The sequence below is a fragment of the Trichosurus vulpecula genome, chromosome 2 (assembly GCF_011100635.1).
Source record: "Trichosurus vulpecula isolate mTriVul1 chromosome 2, mTriVul1.pri, whole genome shotgun sequence".
Taxonomy (NCBI): Eukaryota; Metazoa; Chordata; class Mammalia; order Diprotodontia; family Phalangeridae; genus Trichosurus; species Trichosurus vulpecula.
The window spans coordinates 259,790,008-259,814,795 of record NC_050574.1 but is presented as its reverse complement, the minus strand read 5'-3'; the positions used below and the strand labels follow the sequence as shown (position 1 = coordinate 259,814,795).

Below are 24,788 nucleotides of genomic sequence, written 5' to 3'. Positions count from 1 at the left end.
AAAGAGTTTTTGTAGTGATGATGGTCATGTAATTGTGGTTTAGGGCAGAATGAGAGCATTTTCTCTTCTATAAATGTAGAGTAGTATGCTATTTTCCTCTACTGCACTAAAAAAGCAGCTTTAGTTCTTTTTCTACAACTTAGCTTGGCAAATTACTGAAGCTCAGCCACATTTGCTCACCTGTAAGCTGGGGATTGGGGATGGTATCTTAATCTAAAGGAAAATGTTGGGTCAATTTGTTGAAGTCTAGAAACTTGATCCAGTGCTGGTTTCACCTAAATACTGCCAAAACGATATTCAAAGAGGACAACATTAATAGTACATTTTCTAAAACTGATTTTTAGGTTTAAGAGCTATGAAAAATTGTTTTGCTATGCTGATACAGTCTAGAACCTTATATAGAGAGACTGGAATGATAAGAGTTGTTAGATATGAGGGTACCTTAATAAATCCCAAGCCATCAGAAATGAGTTTTTTAGTTTGTTCTTGTACTATAAATGTACATTTATAAAAATAAAGGAATAAGGATTTTAATAACTATACAAAAAAGTAAACAAATTGCTTTAACTTTATTAAGTTACCTCTTCAGTGCTTACATTGATTTGTTTAAAAAAATATCTGTTAAAGTTGAAAATACATTATTGAAAGTGAATACACACTATAAATAAAAATACGGGAATGCAAACTGCCAGAAAGGTCAACCAAACCATCTGCATCTGTTGTCAACTGTAGTAGATGCAATTTGGCACTCAACTGTGTTGAAAGAGCAGCCAAACAGGCACCTAGGGGAAGGGTATAAGCTTCTAGGAAAGTATCTTAAAGCTCTGGACCACTGACCAAAAAATAAAAAATCAGGCTAATAAAATCACTGTGGAAATACATAAAAGTATGCTGCATACCCTCATAAGCAATATTTTTAGGTCACCAAGTTTTTACCTTAATGATGCACTGATGATTACCAAACATCCCAGGCCATCAAGGTAGGCCCTATGACAATAAGTTACAAATATTTTGGATTTAATAACTTAAACTTGATATATCATGAATATATTACACAGAGCAGAAATACAACTAACATTTCAGGTAAAGTACTAATTACAATTGCTTTTTTCATTTACAAACTGGAAATTGCGCTGGGAAAAGTGGTATCAGTATTCTAGCAATAATAACTACATTTCATTATTATAAGTACAGAACATGCTAATGTACAAATTACCTTGAATTGCACTTGATTGAAGCAAATAATTCTATGTACATCTAGTTGCATATTTTGTGTGCATTTTTTCAATGGTATCATTTTTGCACCCTAAGCTAAGTTTAACAACTGCTTTCTGTCTTTTGAATGCACAGTGATGAAAACACTTTCAAAAGTGGACTAGATTAAAATCATAATTATAAGTAGACAGCACCAGTTCTTTTTTTCATTTATGTGTGATGAACTTCATGTAGCATCAATTCCCGAGGTATATTAGTTTCTGGACCATATAGTTTGGATGCTCTTCTTTCAAAAGCAGCTACCATCTGCTTCACAACTTCATCAAAAAATAGTGTGGCAAGCTGAGAGTGTAGAAGTGAACGAAACTCAAAAGAAATCTGGAAAGAAGTCAAATTGTTTTAGGTGAAATCCAATGATGTATAGAAAATCAATAAGCATTTAAGTGCATACTATGTGATTGGCACTGCTAGACAGTGAGTATCCAAAAACAAATATTAAACTCTGTCCTCAAGAAGTTCACATTATTAGGGGAAGCAACATGTTCAAGTGAGTACATGTACAAAATAAATACAGGATAGATTTGGTTTGGGGATAGAGCTAGCAGCTAGGGAGGGGGTGAGAAAAGGTCTCTTGTAGGAGGATGCTTGAGCAGAGCTTTGAAGGAAGCTAGGGATTCTAAGGATCGAAAAGAGCAGGAAGCACATTCTAGACATGAGGCGTGCAAAGGCAAAGAGGGAATGGAATTTCATGTCTAAGGACTAGCATGTAGCTATTTGGGCTGGACTGTACAGAGTCCTGCATGAATGTAAATAATGGGAAATAAATGTGGAAAGACCAGGTAAAGTCCAACTGTGGGAAGCTTTAAATACTCAACAGGAGTTCATGTTGATCCTATGGTTCCAAGGCGCCATGGACAAGAGTTTTTGTGGCAAGGTGAATGAAAAGCATCACTTTGGCAGCCAGGAGAAGGATGGACTGAATAGAGGGGACACAAAAGGCAGGAAAAACCAATTAAAAGGTTTTTGCAATTGCCTGAGCCCAAAGTGACGAGGGCCTGAACTAGAGCCCCGTGAGTGAAGTGGATTGAGCCAAGAGAAATTGTCAAGTGGAATCAACAAGAACTGGCAACTGAATAGTTTTAGAACCATTGTCCTAAGGAAAACCAAAATCTCTGGCTGACCCAAAATGTAGGAAAGGGTCATATGGGTGTCTGGGTCAGATTCTTAGCCAACTTCACATTAGAAGGAAGAATGTTTCCTGCAAGGAATTCACCTGCAATTATTGAGCAGTACCACATGGCTGCTGCTGTTAGTTTAGGTTAGGCTGAATTCTGACACGTGAAGACAAGGAGTTTGCCTAATTACAAGCCAGGAATCACGAGGAAGATTCAGAAAACTTCAGGTCACATCGTGTAACACTCCAGCCTGTCCTGTTCCCTCTTTTCAGCTCTTTTCCCAGAATGAAAGAAGGGAGTGGAGTGCTGAGAGCATGGTAGCCCATACTTCTTCACCTCATCCAACAAGCATAGCATGAAAGGTTTATATCAAATGCTTGGCTGAAATCAAAGTATATTCTATTTACATTATTATTCTGGACTATAAACTTTATTTTTAGTAACTTTGTCAAAAAAGGAAATGAGGTTAGTCTGACCCCGTTCTTGATGAAGCTATGTTGTCTCAGGAAGCTCACCACTTTCATTTCTAAGCATCCATATACCAAACCTAACCCATCACTAATGTGTTCCAGAATCTGACCAGGAATACAAGTCTTCTCATTTTTGAAACCAAGACATTTGCTCTTCTTCAGTCCTGGGACACCTTTCATTTTCTAAGATGTTTTGAAGATCACTGGGAGCAACTAAGTAATATCTGCCAGCTGTAGGTCATGCCTGGTGACCTGAGGCCAACTAGATGCTACCTCATTGTCCCCTCACACATACTGGGTTTCTATTGGCCTCTAATCACTTTTGTACTTAGAGGAAAAAAAACCAGATGCAAAATAAATGTTAAGCAGCTCTACTTTATCACTGGCATTAGTAATCATCCTGTCCATCCTAACCAGAAGGATCTGTTCTGTGATCCTCCTCTTGCTCCCATGTATTTTTTAAAAATCAAAATCAAAAACTATGCTTTAACATTTGTCCTTAATATTATTTATCATAAACCTTAGTTCATTCTGGGTTTAGTGTTCCTGACACAATTCTTATTGTTGTTCAGTTGTTTCAGTCGGGCCTGGCTCTGTGACCCTATTTGGGGTTTTCTTGGAAAAGATACTGGAGTGGTTTGCCATTTCCTTCTCCAGCTCATTTGACAGATGAGGAAACTTAGGCCAACAAGGTTAAGTGACTTGCCCAAGGTCACACAGCTAGAACGTGTTTGAGGCTGGATTTGAACTCAGGAAGATGACTCTTCCTCACTCCAGGCCTGGTGCTCTACCTACTGCACCACCTCTCACTTTATTTGTCCCTTCTCCCTCTCTCTCCATACATACACAAACACCCCTTTAAAATCTGAGTTTATCAATGAGTACCCTGTGAGTCAGCAGTCTCCTCTGATGGTTCCACTTTTTCATTCTCAATGGAATTATTTCTGCTTGTGCCTTCAGAATTTCATTCTTAAGAGCTTCCCTTTCCTCTTGGGCTAACTTCCCCAGCAAAGCATGATGTCATTAAATCCTCCCTTTTCTTCCTCTGAACCTTCTGAAACTGCTCCCCCAAAGTCTAGTATGAATGTTAAACTTTTCACTGAGTGGCCCCCATAATTACTCTCCTTTCTACTTCTGTTACTTCTTGTTGATATAAATCAGCTCCTGGATAGCAGAGTGCTTGACATATAGTATTAAGTGATTAATAAATGTTTATTCATCCATTTATCATCAAATTCCTCCTTCTGTCTTGGAGTTTGCTGACCTGTTTATCTACACAGAAAAGACCAAGTGGGTGAAAGATGTCCACTACTCAGATCTTACCATCCATTTAGATGGACACCCTATTATTTCTGGGACAGTACAGATAAATAATGAGTTGGTCTCATAGGTGAATAGGAAAACGCAAAATGGGCTGGAGTGCTTTCAATGAATTGCAGGTGTTCATTTACTGATTACAGTAAAGAAGTAAATTTCTTTCCTTTAAGAAAGGCTCTTCTTTTCAATACTAATATTATACTGATGTTGCTATATGTACATATACATATTTTTAATATTTGATGCTACTCTAACACCAAATGCCTCCTTATCTAGTCTGCCTTTTGAATAAAGCTTGCTCTTCCTATGCCAAATTCCAGTCAGAAGTTTCATCTTACCAAGTCTTAGTGATATTTTAAGAGAAATTTTGAAATCCTTACTTAAGGCTCTTTAGTTAACCCTATTAATTTTTGCCTTTGCAGGTTATTTTTTTCATTTTTTTTTTTGCATTTGTACATAGATCTCAGAGGCCATGGGTTTCATTCTGACTCTCTTCTTGGGAGATTATTTAGGGTGAATTACCCATCCCATCTTCTGCTACTCTTCCTCCTACGGAGGACTGGCACTCTGGGAGTGCTAAACTTGTTGAACTTCTGCCTCCCTCTCAAGATTCCAAGCAAATCAAGATTCCAAGCTGTTAGGCAAACTGTACCCTTCTCAAAAAGCTTGTATTTGCAACCAATATCCCAAAATCTACAACCTACTCTCAAAGACTGTGTTGTCCTTGCCAACTTGTTCACTTCTTAAATATGCCTCTGTCTTCTCAATCACCTATCTTCATCCGGCAAAAATGATGAAAATAACACTTGAGCCTCAAGTTCAGTTTTTTGCTCTGGACTCCATGATCCTTAGCAAAGTTTTCTAGGTTACTTCCAGAGGTATCCTTTGTCCCCACATCAATCATCAAAGATCAGGTTTGACAATTCTTGGGAAGCTCTCTGTCATGACACAAATACATTCAAGATAGCCAACCAGTCTATTTACTTCACTTCCGTTGACTTCACATATCTGACTTTGAATAATCCAAGTACTTTATTATATACATACAGAAAAATCCACCGTACAAGTCCTTGGATATCCAGGAAGGCCAGGGCTGAAACGCCAAACTGTTTCTAAGTGATTAAAAAGTTTCCCATCTGTGCAGGATGCCTAGAATGATATAAAAGGCATAGTTAAATACATCCATTTGGTACTGGCTAAGGTTTATTGACTGAAATAGCATTTGGAAAAGCTAAAAATTTTACATGTCAGACAACTGAAAGCAGGATAAGATTTGGTAGGTAGAGTATTCCAAGGGGAACAAGCACCACCTGTATTGTCAAGCACCCTAGCACACCCAGGATGGCCTGCCAGCACAGGTTCTTTGATCTGCTTTTCTAAAGGAAAGACAAATCAAAAAGGGTTAACAATCCTATTTTAATTAAACAATGTCATTCACTAGTTCAGGGGAAAGGTCAGCACCCTGAATGTGGAGAAAATATAAGCAGAGAAATTAGCGCAAAGATCCAATAGACAGGGTTCCAACTGTCTAGTAATCTTGGTACACACTTTAACATTTACATACATCACTGGACCAGGAGAGCACCAACATCCAAGTAGTCAGGGGGCTCCTTAACAAACAGCTACATCCAGTCCAGGAAATCAAAAGGCCCTTCTCACAAGCAAGCCTCCAAAGCAAAAATCTCACCTCAGAATATATATACATTTTCAGGGGCTAATAGGCTTAGAGCCAGAAGGCATCACAATCCTCATGACTCAGTGCCAAATTAGCTTAGTATCAAAAGGTATGAAAGCCTTCCCACAAGCAAGCTTCCCCTTAGGCAAGTTCCTTTCCCAATGGGCTCTCTATGTGACTTAGGATGTATCACAGCTGTGAGCTGGGCCAGAGCTCAAAGCAGCAAGACATCCGTAGGTGAGATACCTGTGTACCTTTAGACCTGGGAACATGGCCCCTGTCCCAAGGAAAAAAGGGAACATATGTGGTCACATAGGCCTATTAATGGACAGGGAAGAGCTTATATTCCATTAACCCTATACCACCATTCCCATATTTATTCAGGGGAAATTAGGTTAAATGAATATCAAAGCAGCCTTAAAGGGGGAAAGATGGAACAAGACACCCAAAGTCCAGATCAACACCTGAATTATCTCACCCTCTGCTCCATGACTGAGTTACTGTTCAGGGGCTGGGCTGGGTGCTTGGTTCCTAACAGCAGAAGCTTAGAATTCTGTCCTATCCTACACACACCAAAGGGAGGGGACTGCCCCAGTTCCCAAGAAACAAAGAGATATGTCAGAATGAGACTTGTTTTTAAGTTTGGTTGTTGCTTTTCTGTCTCATCTAAACCCCTTTGAATCTGTAAACCAATGTTTAAAGTATGGAAACTTAATTGAATGAAATCTCAAACAAAAATATATTTTACTTATTCAGGTTATGAATTTTATGTGAAGAAAACGTTAATGTTTAGTAACTGATATTTGAAGTGAAAACTACTGCCCAAGGACAAGGTGCTGGAGCTTAAACTATTTATCTATATATGACTTTTAAAAGTTTATTCTTTTCATCACCTCTGAACTTGACTCAGTGGTAAATTACTGGAGAGACTTTAGGATTTTCTTTAATGATTAAAAGTACTGTATTTAATTAGTATTCAAAAGTTCCATATTAATAGTCATCTTTATTAACAACTGCCTCAACTTAATCAACACAGCACAATTTATAAGTTAAAAAAGAAGTTGATGTGGCACAATGCGCTTTAATTCATTAACTCATCCGGAGAAACGTGCACTGTATGTTTACTGGATGGAAGGCACTAGAATTTACAATCCAACTGAAGGATAGGGTAGAGCAGTAGTGTCAAATTCAAATAGAAACTAGGATCACTAAACCATCCATGAAGATCTCTGTGGGCCACAATGACTTATAAATTTACATATTTGTATATTTCTTTTTTTTATTAATACATCAACACATTAAAATCAGATAGGACTACATTTTATTTCTGGGGAGGGGGGAAGGCAGGGCGATTGGGGTTTTAAGTGACTTGCTCAAGGTCACACAGCTAGTAATTACATGTCAAGTGTCTGAGGCCAAATTTGAACTCAGATCCTCCTGACTCCAGGGCCAGTGCTCTACCCACTGCGCCACCTACCTGCCCCCAGGACTACATTTTAAAGTGGTTCAGGCCACATTTGGGAGTGTTTTGGGCCACATACATCGCCTTCCCTCAAATGTCTGTCATCTTTGAAGGGGAGGACAAGCGATGCAAAATGAATATAATACAAAATAGATGTCTTAAGTGCTTAAAACAAAGAGATGCAAGTATAATCTATGACATCATTATCAACGAGGAGTGGAGTAAGAGTAAATGGAAGAGGGGGGTGAGACAGAATATATTGCATTTCTCACTGCCTACTTTTATACCAATACAAGGAGACTTCACCTATAACCACACAATTTAACCTAAGGAAACGCCATCCACTAATGTGTTTCATCAGAAATAAAATCTTCAAATGTTTCATTCCCAGTAGCCTTTGGCTGAATATACCGAATGCTATGAATGCTTCATAACAGTGTTATGAAGACACTGTCAATTGCTTTCCCTAGTGAACTAGGGAAATATAAAAACACATTCCTGAGAAACAGATTATAACGTAAACTGAACCTTTGCCTCTTTTGGAAATGTTTCAGTATTTTCAAAGTTTTTTGGCTGATGGAAAATTTCAGTGTAAAAGATAAGGCTCAAAAAGTCACAGGCAAATTTCTGGCAGTCCAACTCCTAGAAAAGTATGTGAACAAACTATGCCTCAGGCGCTCTCCTTAGTCTTCCTAAATATTTGTTAAATTATCAGACAAGAAATTGGACTCAGGTCATAAAACTATAATTCCTCATGATTTTCTGCAGTCAAGTTCTGCACTCCTGGATTCCCTGAGAATGGTCACATAATTTTAAGGTTGAGAGAAGGCCATCAAGGTATAAGAGAAGCAAAATGTGAACTATTTAGTGTCAAAATCAAAACTCACAACAAATACAATCTGATACATATTTAATAGTCTTTCTAAAAAGACCTACTTTGATGCCTTAACATAATGCAAAAGTAGTCCTGGGTTCTGAAAGGCCATGCCAGTAGAGTGAAAGTTATGGAACTTCTATTCATCTTGACAAGTTTCAAATAGTTTCAAGACTTCAAACCTAGGCTTCTCTACTTCACTGACATCTGCTTTGTCCTAGACTACTCAAGGACCTGGCAGATGACAAGTGTGCCCATTCCCAAGTGCTGCGCAGGAGTACTTGTCTTGGGAGTACTTGTCAAGACACTGAAGTCTTGACTTACAATAGAATACAACCTTTCCTTCTGCTATTAGAGTTGCTCCCTTCCCCTGCCTTGGTTGAATGTCAAAGATGGGAATAATGTAGCATCTGGCCCTTAGAAAAAGTATCAAGTGAAAACATGCTAGGGAACTTGCCAATAGTCACAAAAACACAACATATTCTGATTTTAATTCTAATACTGGAAAGTCATGAAGATGCTATCCCAGGAAAGTACTTTTCTCTGATCTGTAGGTACTTGTTTCTTTTTTTGCGTTCATAAAGAACAAGGTACACTTAGATGCCTGTTATGTGCAAGGCTGTGCACATAAATCTCATATTAAAACAGAGGGGGACAAAACATTTCTATTCTCCTTTGGCTTTCTTTCAATTTTCATAAAATGTACTTTATTTTCTAAATAATCTTCTATTTTCTTAACAATGGAATGTTTTCTTTCTAAAAAGAAGCCTAAGAACTAATTTGTTCTCACTTATTGGCCTTAATGTTTTTCTCTATGGAACAGTGGTCTTCAATAGAAAAAAAAAAGGTTCCCTATTCCAATTGTATACTAACATCTTAGAATCAGGCTCCTTAAATTTTAAAATAACAAGGTATCCCCCAAATTTATTGGCTTTGAGAAAATCCTTTAAAGCTATTATTTTGACACATCTGAACAATAAGAAATGACATGAGATCCATACCAGGGAAAAACTAAATACATGAGGAAAAGTTACCTTGACCAAGTGTGGTTTCACCAAGGTTACCATAGATGTATATCGCTCCAACACAGGTGGAAATCCAATTTCTAACCGTGTTTTGCAGTATCCAGATCTCTTTGATATTATATCTGATTTTTTGCACCAAGGAACAAAATGCTTGTAATCTTCCATACCAGATACTACATCATACATTTCTTGCATAGAATATCTGAAATAAAGTACAGAATTGAATATGTTTGTGTTATGTTAATATTTTAAAGTAAATATAAACAAAAACATATATGGGGCAACAGTATGTATACAGACATTAATTTTTGGAATGAACTTCAAAAGTGAATCCATGGAACTTAATTTGCTGATTATGTTTCCAAAAATTGGACTAAAAATCCATGGAACTTAACGTGCTGATTAAATTGCTGATCTTTATTTTCCATTCATCTATTAACAGGCTATTCAAATAGCACTTCAGTAGGCTACTCTTACACTTTCAAAAACATTCCCATCTTTTACAAAGAGAAAATTAATATTATCACAAGTTAGTGATAGTCTAGAACTTTTTCTTCACATTGTGTGTAACACAGTAAAAACTGTTTCTATTCTTCCTTTGCTCAAATGCAAAATTCTATTTGATTTTCTAAAAAAAAAAAGCCATGCATTAATTTTTACTTTACATATATTACAAAACAAGTAGGTTCGTTTTACATTTTTCAGCTCCTCTGAATCACAAAGAAACAAAGAACTCTTCAGTAATCATTTTATTTTCATATTTATTGAAGTTTCTACTTTCTAATTACTGCACAGAGGGGAGGGGATAGTAAAGTTAGCTAGTTGTACACATTCAACCTTCAATCAACTACTGTCCACTTCCTTTACTGCAGAGGGAGCTAGAAAACAGAGCTATCATGGGGAATGGTATCTCTGACAAGTGCAAAGACCTTTGACATTGTGAGCAAGGGCATCTTTTTTCCATCTTCTTTTCTTAGTATCAATAGCAAAATGCATTCCTTCTTTAGCCCTCCTGCCACCTGCATCTCCGTAACTGGGAGGGGCAAGAAGAAGCAGAGTAGGAAATGAGAATGCATCAGTAAAGAACTGCCCTTAAAACATGTCCTTCCAAATGAATCATTCAAGAACTCTTGCCATTAGGAGAAAAAAGCCAATATCTGCAAACATATTAACTCTTCAGAGAAAAAAATAAGCAACACATTTATACACTCTAAAATAACTCATTAGTTTTGTCTTATTTTTGACATGGATTGCCATGAACACAACAGACACACATAATTCTCAATTCTTTGACTACTAGTCCATTGTGTGCAGGTCAATTTTGGACTATTAATTACAGGCACCATAAAGGCCAGAATAAATAAAAATATAAACATGTATATGTTTATATATATATGTTTAGAGATAGAGATAGAGATAGAGATATGTATTTACTACCCCTACATGGCATAGTGGATAGAGTCAGGACTTAAAGTCAGGAAGACCTGAGGTCAAATCATGCTTCAGACACTTGCTAGATGTGTGACCCTGGGCAGGTCACTTAACCACTTTTAGCCTCAGTTTCCTCATCTGTAAAATAGGGAAAATAATAGCACCTACCTAACACAGGGCTGCTATAAAGATTAAGGGAGAAAATAAATGTGAAGTGCTTTGCAAACCTTAAGGTACTAGGATAAATGATAGTTATTATTATTAATTGATTAAATGTAATACATAAGCAATGCAACTACAAATATACACACGTAATGGACATTCAATGTTTTTCGGCTAACAACAACCAGCAACAGGCCACTCAAAAGGAAATCATTATACTTCTTAGTGTTCTGATTTATGGCTCTGTATAGACATTTTTAAAGAATGCCATTCTCCTCAAACTAGTTTTTTTTTTAAGAGACAATAAAATGTAGTGTAAAAAGCCCTTGGGCTTGGAACGAGAGGCTCTGGAGATTCCATTTCAAGCCCAGCTCTGCTATGTACCAGCTGTGTCATCTGGAGGCAAGGTTCTTCCCTTCTCTGAGGCTTAGCTTCCTGTAAAATGGGGACAATGATCAATGTGCTACCCACTTCCCCAATGTTCATGAATTAAAAGAAGAAATGAAGGCACTAATTACTACGAAAAATATTGCAACAAAAATGACTCGCCAGCTTTCTTTAAGCTAAAGAATGTTAAAAGGGTTTTTTCCCGATAACACTGAGGGGACTGAAGCTCTACTTTCGACCAAGAAGGAAGCACAGCACAGGTTAAAATAATGTATATATTAAATAAATATTAAAGTATTAAATATATTTCCAAATAAGAAAATTTATTTGAAGGCCTGGAGTTTTCTTTTAGTTAAATTTTTGTAATAAATCTGTTTGGAGTATTTGAAACTTCAATGTATTTTTTTTTCAAAATTAGGGAACTATATTTTTGAATTCCCTAATACTTACATTTTCATACCTAATACTGTATATTTTGTTTGGCCTTGGAGATAGCAGGCATTTAAAACTTTTTTTTTCCAATTTAATTCCAAATAAATTACAAATTTTTAGAGTTAGAGTATTGTAGAGATATTCTAGTCTAAGGCCCTCATTTTGTAGATGAGAAAACTCTTACCCACGGTCATCCCAGTTAGTGTGTCAGAGGAAGGGCTGCAATCCTGACTTCCAGTACAGGGCTTTTTTCATTATACTAATCCCTGGAAGCATTTGAAAATCACTGAACTAGAGTGAAAGGCTAAGCCCTGAACATATCCTAAATTATCCTTCAGTCCCTGCTAAATTTTATTTCCTTAGACTTGCTATGTGACTTTGCCTTATTAGGGTCAAAGAAAAGAGATTTCTTTAAAAAAATCAAATTATTTAAGTAGGGAGCATGAGAAAATTAAAATTATCTTTTTATAGTACTTTGGAAACTATGAACAATGTAAGTGAAATGCAAACTTCTTGAAGGCAGGAACTATTTACATTTTCATCTTCCTAATGCTTAGCAAATGTGTTTTGAACATAGTACTAATCAATACATGTTGAACTAAATTAAATAAAGTTACTACCTAAACAGATTCCTATCAAGATGAAAATACTCTAGGAATTCAATATGAATGAAGCTTTCTGGAAAGAAGAGTGAAAAAATTCAGAGAAGGATTCAATTATGTTAGATATGATAGAAAATGGAGAGAAATGTAAATCACTGGACCACCAATGACAAGTTGGTGATTTTTTGTTTTAAAAAGGTAGATTTGGTACGATAATTTCCATCTATTAGCTCAAAATATCAATGGTTTATATGAACTAATAGTTTCTTCTCTCCATCCCTGAACCCCTTTTGCCAAATCAATAGCTAGCCAATGAATACAACAGAAAGAATTATCCCTGAGAAACTTAAAAGGGAGGAAAACAGGTGACCCAAATTGCATGAACATTATAGAAAGCTTTACTTAATTTGTAAATTCCTAGATTTAAACCTTTATCATAACGATTACAATGTAATTATGCTTTTTGAACACTTATGAATCACTAAAAAATTTAAGAAGTACCTAGAAAAGGAAATAAAACTTCCTAGCAAGAGCAGCAGAAAAACTAACAAAAGAAAAATCAGAGAATCTGTAGAAAGCTAAAAGAAGGGGAAAATGAGCTGCCATTGACAGAGATGTAACATTTACTTGTCACTTAATTACTTTATACGAACCCTATAATTCTCCTCTCTGAATATTCTTTTCTTTTGTTTATTAATGGGGCAGCAATTTTGAAGAAAGTTCTTGCAGAGAGCTCCTTAGGCACAAGTGAAGTATGTAATGGAGTCATTTTGGTCATCAAAATACCACAGGAAGCCAGATGTCTGAAAATACAAAAAACTGCCTTGTTAGAGTGATTGGACAATTATCAGGAAACACACAATTAGAACTCTGAAACAACTGTCATATTTTAGAATCATTTGTAACTTCAGAAACTCTGAAATATGTAAATATGAAATTATAAACTTCACAATACATTTCATAAACTTATAAGATTTGTGGGTTTGTTTTTTTACACCTCAGGGAAACTAAAAATAACAATCCTGTAGTCATGAGAAAGAGTATCTGGCACACAGTAAAATACAAAAATGCTTTCTCCCTGAAAACTTGGCTTTAAGTCAGCGTACAGTCACGTGATACACTATGCACTTGCAATAGATTCAATTTATCCCACAGTGTATCTACTTTCTAGTGACTAGAAAAGGAGGTAGTTGCAAATGCATTAGTATGAGATGGATTTACATTATAAGTATATGAAAATCATGTTTCTGAATTTGCACAGGTATTAATTTATTCCACTACGATGCACTAGTGCTATTCAATCTAACTGAACAACTTTTTATAGCCCACAATATATAGACAGCATTAAAAGGGGAAAGTGTATGTGGCAGGGGGAGAGGGTGGTAGGGACAGATGAGAGAATAAGCACTTGCTTGTTCTCTAAAACCCTCTCAATGTAAACAAGTGTAATTCTTGCGAAGAGTTTAAGATTTGTGAAAGAAAACTAACAGCATGAAAATTTTTGCAGGACTGTTTTCCTCAACAAAAGTAGGACAGGTTTTTTTTTATGCTTTTAGTGTCTGAAAGGTCTTGGCCATATGCAACATATTAAACAGCGGGACTTATCAGAAAATGTGGAATAAGCACCTGCATGGGTACTCACAACATCTCACAGCTTTAGTTTCCTTATCTATATTTTATTATTTATTTATTTGGGGGGGAGGGGGGAAGGCAGGGCAACTGGGGTTAAGTGACTTGCCCAAGGGTCACACAGCTAGTAAATGTGTCAAGTGTGTGAGGCTGGACTTGAACTTGGGTCCTCCTGACTCCAGGGCCAGTGCTCTACACACTGCACCACCTAGCTGCCCTCAGTTTCCTTACCTATAAAAGCAGGGAGCTAGACTGGCAGGTTGATCTCTATGATCATGTACTCAATAATTACATAAGAACTTTACAAGTGTCTTGCACAATGTATTTCCACCTGCCTTAAAATGATTTGGATCAATTTCCATTATTCCATGAACTTTTAAAATTTTGTATACTTTCAACTGCTACTGACACTTCATCCCCCAAAACATGTGGAATGTCTTCTTGGCCAATATGTGATATTTTGTGTCCAGAGGATGTCAAATACAGTAATTTTTTTTTTTTTACTGATGCCATTCATTCACTGGGGGTTTGCTATATGTTCTTTTCTGTTTCTTTTCAGCTAGCTGACTTTTTGCAATGAAATTTTCTAAATTCTTTGTAGTCTCTACGTACTTCTATTTATGGCATTACCCTTGTGTATATTTCCCATTCAGTCTTTCCTTCTGCTTTTATTTGTGCTTTTTTTTGAGATCAATTTTATTGGCCTCACGGATCTGCATTTTTTGCACAGGTAAAACTCTTAACTGCCAAAAGCAAATCAAGGCACTTGAAATGAGCTTTTCAATTATTCCTTTAGTCTTTCAGTTATTCAACAAATATACAGTGAATGTCTACTGTCATATACAAAATATTATTCTACTTATTACCGAAAGGAGTGTAGCCGCAAAAGACCTATCAGGGTCCCTTACCTTGATACAAGTAAATTAAATAGGAAAAAAATACATGATTAAAACTTGAGTATATCGTAATGCCCTAAAGGGACTAACAGCTTTTCAAGAATGATTTATCAAGATCCTGACTTTCTATTCTTCTGGCACAGGTGAGTAACTGAGAAACCCAGTGTCTCTAACGAACTTCAAGAACAGGGGGAGGGAGTAAGGAGTTTGTTATTGAGTTTTTAAAGATAGTATGTTGGGGGGAATTTGTTTTGCATTTCTACGTATTTGTAATAGGCTTTTTCTTGCCTCCTCTATGGATAAGGGGGAGGAAGAAGTTAGAGGCTGAGAATTCAGAACTGAAAATAAAATAAAATTGAATTTAAAAGTCTCTGATAGCAGAGACTTATCCACAAGGGTTTTCATTGTATTAAAAGCTGACAGAAACTAGAGAAAAGGAGTGATCAGGATAGGTTGGTTACTCAGGGAAAGCTTCTTACAGGAGGTTAAATCTTAAATCAGTTCATGAAAGAATGATAAATGCTAATTAGTAGACAGAAGGCTGAAGAGCATTCCAGAAAGAAGGATTAGTATGAACAAAGACGAGCCACAAAAAACCAAGGCCTATACTGGGGAAAGGAAGAAGACTTGGCTTCTTTCTGGAGAGAATAAAAAAAAGATTAGACTGAAAGAACCAGCTGAAGGAAGAATGCATATGTGTAAATAATTATATATTTACATATATATACATGAAATAGATAACAACAATCATGGATCTACCAATATATCAAAAGTATGTGCATATGTTTGTACATACATGGAAATTTATTTGGCAGACTAGTTTGGATTAAGAGAAAATTCTCAATTACACAAGATTAGAAATGCAATTTTGTTATTTTTCAAGCATTTATTGTAATCCACATTAAACCAACACATTTTCTTACAATGATCATTAAAATGAAGTGAAAGTAGTACATCAACTGATGCATATGCTTTTGATGGGCTTGAGTGCTCCCTTTTTAAGATACTCTCTGGAGAGAAGAATTTAGGACCAAACAAGATACAGAAAGCATTATGAAATGTAAAATGGATAATTTTGATTAAATAAAATTAAAAAGTGTTTGCACAAACAAAACCAAGGAAACAAAGACTGGAAAGAAAGCAGAAAACTGTGGGAAAGTTTTACAGCAAATTTCTCTGATAAAGACCTTATTTTTCAAATATATAGAGAACTGAGTAAAAATTTATAAAAATACAAGTCATTCCCCAACTGATAAATGGTCCAAGGATATTAATGGGCAGTTTTCAGACAAAGTAAATCAGAGTTATCTATAGTCATATGAAAAATGCTCTGAACCACTACTGATTATAGAAATGAGAATTAAAACAGTTCTGAGGTACCACCTCACACCTATCAGATTGGCTACTATGACAAAAAAGGAAAATGATAAATATTGGAGAGGATGTGGGAGGACTGGTACACTATTACACTGTTGGTGGAGCTGTAAACTGGCGAGCAATTCGGAACCACGCCCAAAGGGTTAGAAAACTGTGCTTATTATACCCTTTGATCCAGCAATACTATTACTAGGTCTGTATCTCAAAGAGATTAATAAAAAGGGGAAAGAACCTATTTTGCACAAAAATATTTATAGCAGCTCTTTTTGGTAGTTAAGAATTAGAAATTGAGGGGATGTCTATTAATTGGGAAATGGCTGTACAAGTTGTGGTATATGATTGTAATGGAATATTATTGTGCTATAAGAAATGACAAGCAGGATGATTTCAGAAAAACCTGTAAAGACTTACACGAACTGATAGAAAGGTAAATGAGCAAAACCAGGAGGACACTATACACAGTAACAGCAATATGTTACAATGAAGAACTATGAGTGACTTAGCTATTCTCAGCAATACAATGATCCAAAGACCATCCCAAAGGACTCACGATGAAAAATGCTATCAGCCTCCAGAGAAAGAACTGATGGAATCTGAACACAGACTGCAGCATACTTTTTTCACTTTCTTTCTTTCTGTTTGTTTGCGTTTTCTTGCCCAAAATGATTAATATGAAAATGTTTTACATGATTACACGTGTCTAACCTGTATCAGATTGCTTACCATCTCAGGAAGGGAGGAGGGGAGAGGGAAATAGATTTTGGAACTCAAAGCTTTAAAAAAATGTTTAAAATTGTTTTTATATGTAATTGGGGAAAAATATTATTAAAATAGAAAAAGACACTCTCTGGAAAAACCATTAGTCCATCAAGGTCTTGGCTGGTTGGTTGGTTGTTGTCCTTTGTTCTTAAAGAAGACCAAAATGACATCACTATGTGGGAGTCAAGGTACAGCATATCCAACTGTGGCTGATCAGACTAATACAAACTCAGAAAGCTCTACCACAGGTGGGGGACAAATAGTCCACATGAACATTTGGAGCGGAGATGTCTCTAAGTTTGCGCATCTCACGTTTCTTTTGAGCTACTGCTATTCTGTTTCATTCACTGGGCATAGCACCTTCTTTGATGCAGACCAAGGACTTACTGCTAATACAGTAACTCAATGAATAAATTTCACTAAAAGAATTAATGTCAAATTATACGTCCCCCATGTTTACAGCTTTAGATATGGCCATATTTTCCTATGACCCTGACTAATATAAGAAGTTGTATGGTTACTTCATCTGGTTTGTGATTTCATCAGTTTATTTCCTTCACCAATGTAAACAATAACAACTTCACACCTTCTCAGCCATTGTGATTCTTGCTCAATTTTTTCCCATAACTCTTCTACAGATGTCTGATTCAATGTGCCAGAGACTAGAACGAATCAGAGAATTTTAATTTATTGTATCCAACTCTCTATTTTCCAGATGAAGAAACTAAGGCCTACGAAGATGAAATGACTTTTCTTTTGGGGGGGGGTGGCAGGGCAATTGGGGTTAAGTGACTTGCCCAAGGTCACACAGCTAGTACATGTGTCAGGTATCTGAGACTGGATTTGAACTGAGGTCCTCCTGACTCCAGGGCCAGTGTTCTACTCACTGCGCCACCTAGCTGCCCCTGAAATGACTTTTCAAAGGTCACAAAGTACTTATTCTTTTAGCATCGTGAAGGTCCCAATTTACCATTTTGGTTGTTTCTTTTTCTCATTGCATGCCTAGCCCTCTATATTTTCAAGTCCTATGTATTTTTGATGCCAACAACTCACTGCCAATAATGTGCTCCTAATAATATGACTTCTATCCACATTGCCTCTTATCCAATGTTGCCCAAGTTATTCATAATTTTAATAATTCTGAGGTTATGCTGTTCCATGATTCACAACATATATAGCATCACAAGAATACTGTTAAGGAGATCAGCCAGTGTGGTGGCACATGCCTGTGATCCCAGATAACTGGGAAGCCTTGGAGGATCTCTTGAGCTCAGAAGTTCACGTAACGGGCTATGCTGGCCAGATATCTGTAGTAAGTCTGACACCATTACGGGGGTGGGAGGTAGCACATCAGATTGCCTAAGCAGAAGACATCAAAGATCCTGCGCCAATCAATAGTGCGATTGAGTCTATGACTAGCACCTATACTTTCAGCCTGGATAAGATATTGAGACTCAGTCTTAAAAAAATAAAAATATCTGTAAATATATATTTTAAAAACATTGACTTTTTTTTTCCAGATGCTATGATAGATGCTTGAGGTACAAATAAAAGTAATAAAGTCTTTGCCATCAAGAAGCTTATAGTTACTACAGGGATACACAACTTACTGAGGAATACTGGACAGGAAAGTGGTTTAGGCCATTTCAAAGACTGCAAATGCCAATACAAAATACAGAGCAGAAGACTGTACTACCCTTTCTGGTGCCAATGTCAATATAAATTTGATTAATGTTAACTGAGCAAAAGGTGGAAAGAGGTGGGGACTCATGCACAAAAAAGTAGATGGCAAGATGCATATATTGAATAAGCTCCAGTGAACTGGTGAATGAATGAAATGAGATGAGATTTTGTAGCTAATAGGGTCACCGTACAAACAAAAATCACAGACCTAGAGCTGAATGGGACCTTAGTAGGGTCATCTAATTCAACTCCTTCATTTTATAAATGAGGAAACTTAAATACAAGAGAAATTTAATCGCATAGTCAAACCATTATCCATCTGCAGTATTCATCAAAGATACATGTTGATAGACTGCATCAACGAACTACCTTTCCATCTGTTTATTAGTCTGGGCAATGTGTTTTTCATTCACTTTGTTTTTGCAGTATTCATAGTTAGACTAATTTTTTGCATTACACCATGGACTTCTTTGAGGAAGTTCTGAAATGTTCCAGAGCAACAAATAAATTATCTATGAATAGGAACATTTGGAGACCCTAGTCATCATCCAAAAAAAAAATCCTTTATTTGGATCTTATTTAGGACAGCTTCCTGTCTAATTAGATTTTATTATACATAATCTTTATAATGTACACCATACATATGGTTGACTAAAAAAATCTATTGGCTAATACATTTCCTCAGTGCCGACAGTTATATACCATCCACATTCAGACAAATGGGCTAACCCATAAAACAAGAGTTCATAGTTTACTAAATAGTTCAAAGTGTCTGTTTCATTCACACTGACACTTTGTTCTCATGCCAAATATTGGACATCATTTCTCCTGGTTTCTCTGAAATCATTATGGAAACTACACCTTTTAAGTACCTATTTGAGAGAGTCTTTTCATGACAGAGGCTATTCTGCCTAGAACCGGTTGGAATTAGATATCCTAGTAATGCCTCTTAGGTTTAACAACCTTTTGACATAATTCTATAAATGTGAATAATTGAGGGCTGTCAAGTAAACATTCATGTAAAGTTGCCTGTCAGGGAAAATTCTGTCAAATAAACGCTATTTTCACACCAACTCCCCATTTTAAAGTCAGAGATGAATTCCAATGGAAAAATCCTCTTAAAAACAAACTGGAAGTTGTTCATGAAGAAAAATTAAGAAGGCCAACAATAGGATACAACTATATATTATAGTACTGTAGCTACTAGAAACTCCAAATTCTCACCTAAGTTTACATCTCCTTTGCAATACTTTCAGCCTGCTATAATTTCTCTCCCCTGATACCTAGATAAGCTACAAAACATTTCTCCCCTGCCTGCTTAGTGTACAGGTAGAGAGGTATGCCAAACAAATTTCTAAAAACTTTTAAACCTACTAGAGGAGGCTGGTACCTAAAGAAATGCTATTGTGCAGTGTTTCATAAATGAAAATTCTTTTAACTGAATAATGAAGATTTATTTTGTACTTTGTGTATAGCTTTTCTTTAGTCGGGGGCAGCTAGATAGTACAGTGGATAAGAGTACCGGGCCTGGAATCAAGAAGATCCGAATTCAAATTTAGCCTCAGACACTTATTAGTTATATGACCTTGGGCAAAACCTCTCTACCTCAGAGGAGGGGCAATGGTATCTGTTGTCTGTTTGGGTGAAGTTCCCTACACCAATGGAATCACAGGTCCAACCAGATGGATAAACAACAACCACCACAACAAACTGACACAAGGAGCAAATGAACAGAAATTATTTAGATTCCACTCAAAAGTTTTAATAGAGAGGGGATGACTTTTGTATTCTTTGCTGTAACTCTATTTCTTCAGAGACTTCAGTGCGACTCATATTTTTTCCCCCACTTGGATGAAGTTCACACTTCATTTCACACATAAACTTTTAATACATATATATGTACATATATATGTATACATATAGATATAGATATATAGATATATACATAGTACAAATTTAACTCCAAACTTTCTGTGACCCTGGGCAAGTCTCAACTTCTGCCTGCCTCAGTTTCTTCACCTGTCAAATGAGGATAATAATAGCACCTACCTGCAAGGTTGTTGTGAGGATAAAGCGAGATAACAATCGCAAAGCTTTTAACACAGTGCCTGGCACTGTAGGCGCTATGTAAATGTTAGCTATTATTATTATTATTATTATCATCGTCAGCAAAACAGGAATCGTAACAGCACCTGCCTCCCTGAGTTCTGAAGGTGTGAAATGAGTCGATTTCTGTAAAACGATTACTGACCTGAGAAAGTTCCATAAATATACTATTGTCAATCATGACCAGTGACGGAAGACAAAGTAAGGCAAGTGTTACAGGGAAGTCCTTTTGTTCTTTCGCCAACCTAAACGTCCAAGGGGCAGGTGCCGGGCTTTCAAGGTTACCGAACCCGCCGGGTGGCAAAGGGGCCTCGGGTGTCCGGGTCAGCCCGGTCCAGGACCAGGTCCACCCTCACCCCCAAGCCGGCGGCGTTTCGTTTTGCAAGCGCCAAAGGGCGAGGGAGCAAAGGGCTCTAAGCCCCAGCCAGGAAGGCCCCGTCAGGGCATCTGGCGGGACGGACAATGGGCGGAGGATTAGCGGGGCTCCACGCCGGGTTCCCGGGCCGCTGCCGCCGGCCACCCCGCGGCCCCCCAACCCCGAGCTTCGGCTTCCCACAGGCAGCGGGGGAGGGGCCGGAAGAGCACCGCAGCAAGTTATTTCTCCACCGCGTCTACACCGGCGTCAACCATGATTCACCGCACAACTCGAGCCCCCGGCGGGCGGGGCCGTCATTCCTTCGAATTCCATCCCGGGGAAGAGTGAGGCCCGGCGGAAGTACGGCCGGGGTCGGAATGCCCTCTCACCGGGCCCTTCCTCTGCGGCCCCGCTCCCCCAGCCCAGGCAGCCGCCTCCGAGCGAGGCAGCGACTACACGACAACAACGAGGACCGCTGGGTTTCTCGGCAGTTTTACCTGACGCTCTTCGAGGGGCCTCGCGTCGGGGCCGGGCCTCCAAGAGCCGCCGCAGACTTCGGGCGGTAACCCGAGACCACCCTCTTCAAGGCCCCCTGACCGGTTCGTGCGGCCATGATCTTGCCACTGGACCGGTCTACAACTCTCCCCCCGGGCTGGGGCCTCCCAACGCGCAGCCCTCCTCCCGGCTTGTCAGGGAACACGACTCTGACCCTCCCGCCAATCGGCGGGGCCCAAGAGGCGCCAGGACACGCCCTCTTTCGTCTCCCCGCCCGTGACGCGCAGAGCTGACGCAGGCTCACACTCCCCGGGAGTGGGGGGGGAAGAATCGGGGAGGGGGACCCGGCATCCTGGATCGGGCCAATCAGCGAGCTCCTGCTGCCTCCGAGTGCCGCCCCATCCCCCCGCCCCTCCAGAGCTACACAAATGGACTCTGGTTTTCAGCGCACACCCTTTCCCATTCCCCACCCCCACCTCTCCAGACAGTTTCGCGTAGCTTTTCTGATACCGGACCTCCAGCTCCAGTCCTCCCCACCCCGATCTGGCTGCGGCCGGTGGAGTTGAACTCGACCTCAGAGGAAGGGTGTGGGCAGTGTGCGGAGGTGAATTATGTAATTGTCCCAACCTGGTGGCTCCTGAACAGGGGAAAGAAGCGTTTTCTGTCAATCTGCCAGCATTTGTTAAGTGGCCAGTCATTGTGCTGAGTGCTGGGCACCGCAAGAAACGCAAAAACAGCGTTTTTTGCCCTCAAGGAACTTACATTCTGAAGGAGGGAAAAAATGTGCAAATAACCGTGCTCGTACAAGATGCATACAGTATAAGTGAAACGTAATCTCCTCAAGGGAAGGTTATGAAGCCTTTGAGGAAGGAATAATTAAAAACTACTTTTAAGGCATCTGCACCATTCGATCCTCCGAACAATCTGGTGATGGAGAAGAGGCACTTAGAAGCTTACTGTCTTCATCCTTCAGAGAGGTGAAGTGACTTCCCATGGTCACGAAGCACGGCTGGCAGTCAAGACTCATATCTTTGTCAAATCCTGAAGCTCCGTACACCGCACAGTATGACAGCCGAGCTTCAGGGAGGGTAGTTACAGGTATTATTATCTCACCTGCCTACCTCAGAGGTGCCGTAAGGGCAAAAGTGAGGAAATAGATGGGAAAGCACCTTGACAAATTAAAAAACACTAAACAGATGGACACTATTTTTCCCAGTTCTAGACAGTAAGCCCCCCAGGACAGGAGAAAGACATAGGTCTTTCTCATTTTTACATGCTCCTCTGGATTCCCTGAAAATAGATCTTGAAGGATTGCAAGTACAGTAACATTCTATTAATATTTCTTTTTAAAAATTTATTTATTTTTAGTTTGCAACATTCAGGTCCACAAGCTTTTGAGTTCCAATTTTTCTCCCCTCCCCTCCCCTCTCCCCAAGAAGGTGTGCAATCGGATATAGGCTCTACATATACATTCACGTTAAACATATTTCACATTAGTCATGTTGTAAAGAAGAATCATAACCAATGGAATGAATCAGGAGAAAGAAGAAACAAAACAACAACAAAAAAAGAGAAAGAACAAATGGTATGCTTTGATCTGCATTCAGACTCTGTAATTCTTTCTCTGGATGTGGATAGCATTTTCCATCATGAGTCTTTTGGAGTTGTCTTAGAACCTTGCATTGCTTAGAAGAGCCAAGTCTATCAAAGTTAGTCATGGAACAATGTTGCTGTAACTATGTACAATGTTCTCCTGGTTCTGCTCCCCTCACTGAGCATCAGTTCATATAAGTCTTTCAAGGTTTTTCTGAAGTCTGCCTGCTCATCATTTCTTATAACAAAATAGTATTCCATTACATTCATATACCACAACTTGTTCATCCATTCCCCAATTGATGGGCATTCCCTCAATTTCCAGTTCTTTGCCACCACAGAAAGAGCTGCTATAAATATTTTTGTACATGCGGGTCCTTTTCCCATTTGTGTGATCTCTTTGGGATATAGCCCTAGAAGTGGTATTGCTGGGTCAAAGGGTATGCACATTTTCATAGCCCTTTGGGCATAGTTCCAAATTGCTTTACAGAATGGCTGGATCAGTCCACAACTCCACCAACAATGCATTAGTGTTCCAATTTTCCCACTTCTCCAGCATTTATCATTTTCCTGTTTTATCATGTTAGCCAATCTGACAGGTGTGATGTGGTACCTAAGAGTTTTTTTGATTTGCATTTCTCTAATCAACAGTGATTCAGAGAATTTTTTCATATGACTATAGATATCTTTAATTTCTTCCTCTGAAACTACCTGTTCATATGCTTTGACTGTTTATCAATTGGGGCCATTCATATTTCTTAAATATAAAAAAGGAATACCCACTATAACACAACTGACAAGTGCTTATCCTATACCTTATAGTGGTCATTACTTTTTAGACTAGCTGGCTGTTGAGCTATCTCCCAAATCTCAAATTCTGCAATGCCATTAATTGTAGCATGGTTCCTAAAACAGCAAAACATGCAAATCACACAGCTAGATGGCCCAGTGGATAAAGTACTGAACTTGGAGTCGTAAATATCTGAGTTCAAATCTCTACACAGACATGTTTTAGCTGTATGACCCTGGGTTAAGTCACTTAACCTCTGTCTGTTCAGTTATCTGTAAAATGAGGATAATAGCAGCATTTATCTCACAGGGGTTTTGTTAGAATGAAATGAGATAATATACAAGTGTCAGAGTGGTTAAAGAACAAAACTGGTCCACAGTTGAAGTAAAGGAAAGCTGGTCCTGCCTCAAGATGTAAAGAAAGGAGCCCTTTATCCTTGCTGAATTCCTGTTAAGAATACATTATTTTATGCAAAGGGTGATACCATAAGCAAATTAGGAGAGCATGGAACAGTTTACCTATCAGATCGATAGATAAGGAAGGAATTTAGGACCAAACAAGATACAGAAAGCATTATGAAATGTAAAATGAATCATTTTGATTTTATAAAAAAGGTTTTGCACAAACAAAAGCAATATAACCAAAATTAGAAGGAAAGCAGAAAACTGGGAAATAATTTTGCTGCAAGTATCTCTGATAAAGGCCTCATTTCTCAAATATATAGAGAACTGAGTCAAGTTTGTAAGAATACAAGTCATTCCCCAACTGACAAATGGTCCAAGGGTACGAATAGGCAGTTTTCAGAATAAGTAATCAAAGTTATCTATAATCAAATGAAAAATTCTCTAAATCACTATTACTTAGAAAAATGCAAATTA

The 24,788-nt window shown here is 38.1% G+C and overlaps 1 protein-coding gene across 3 annotated transcripts; it reads right to left on the bottom strand.

The window, feature by feature from the left end:
- Positions 1–550: 550 nt before the first annotated feature.
- COQ10B (coenzyme Q10B) lies at positions 551–21,732 on the bottom strand. Of its 3 annotated transcripts, none has more exons than XM_036747214.1 (5): positions 21,530–21,732; positions 12,881–13,030; positions 9,223–9,415; positions 5,225–5,326; positions 551–1,593 (listed from the first exon to the last, which is right to left on the bottom strand). In XM_036747214.1, exons 1-5 carry the CDS (start codon positions 21,643–21,645, stop codon positions 1,426–1,428), a joined length of 729 nt encoding a protein of 242 aa, XP_036603109.1. In that variant the 5' UTR covers positions 21,646–21,732; the 3' UTR covers positions 551–1,425. The 3 variants fall into 3 exon arrangements, with proteins under 3 accessions (XP_036603109.1, XP_036603110.1, XP_036603111.1); XM_036747215.1 differs by lacking the exon at positions 21,530–21,732 and adding an exon at positions 20,823–20,933; XM_036747216.1 differs by lacking the exon at positions 12,881–13,030 and having other exon boundaries at positions 21,530–21,699.
- Between the last annotated feature and the right edge of the window lie 3,056 nt (positions 21,733–24,788).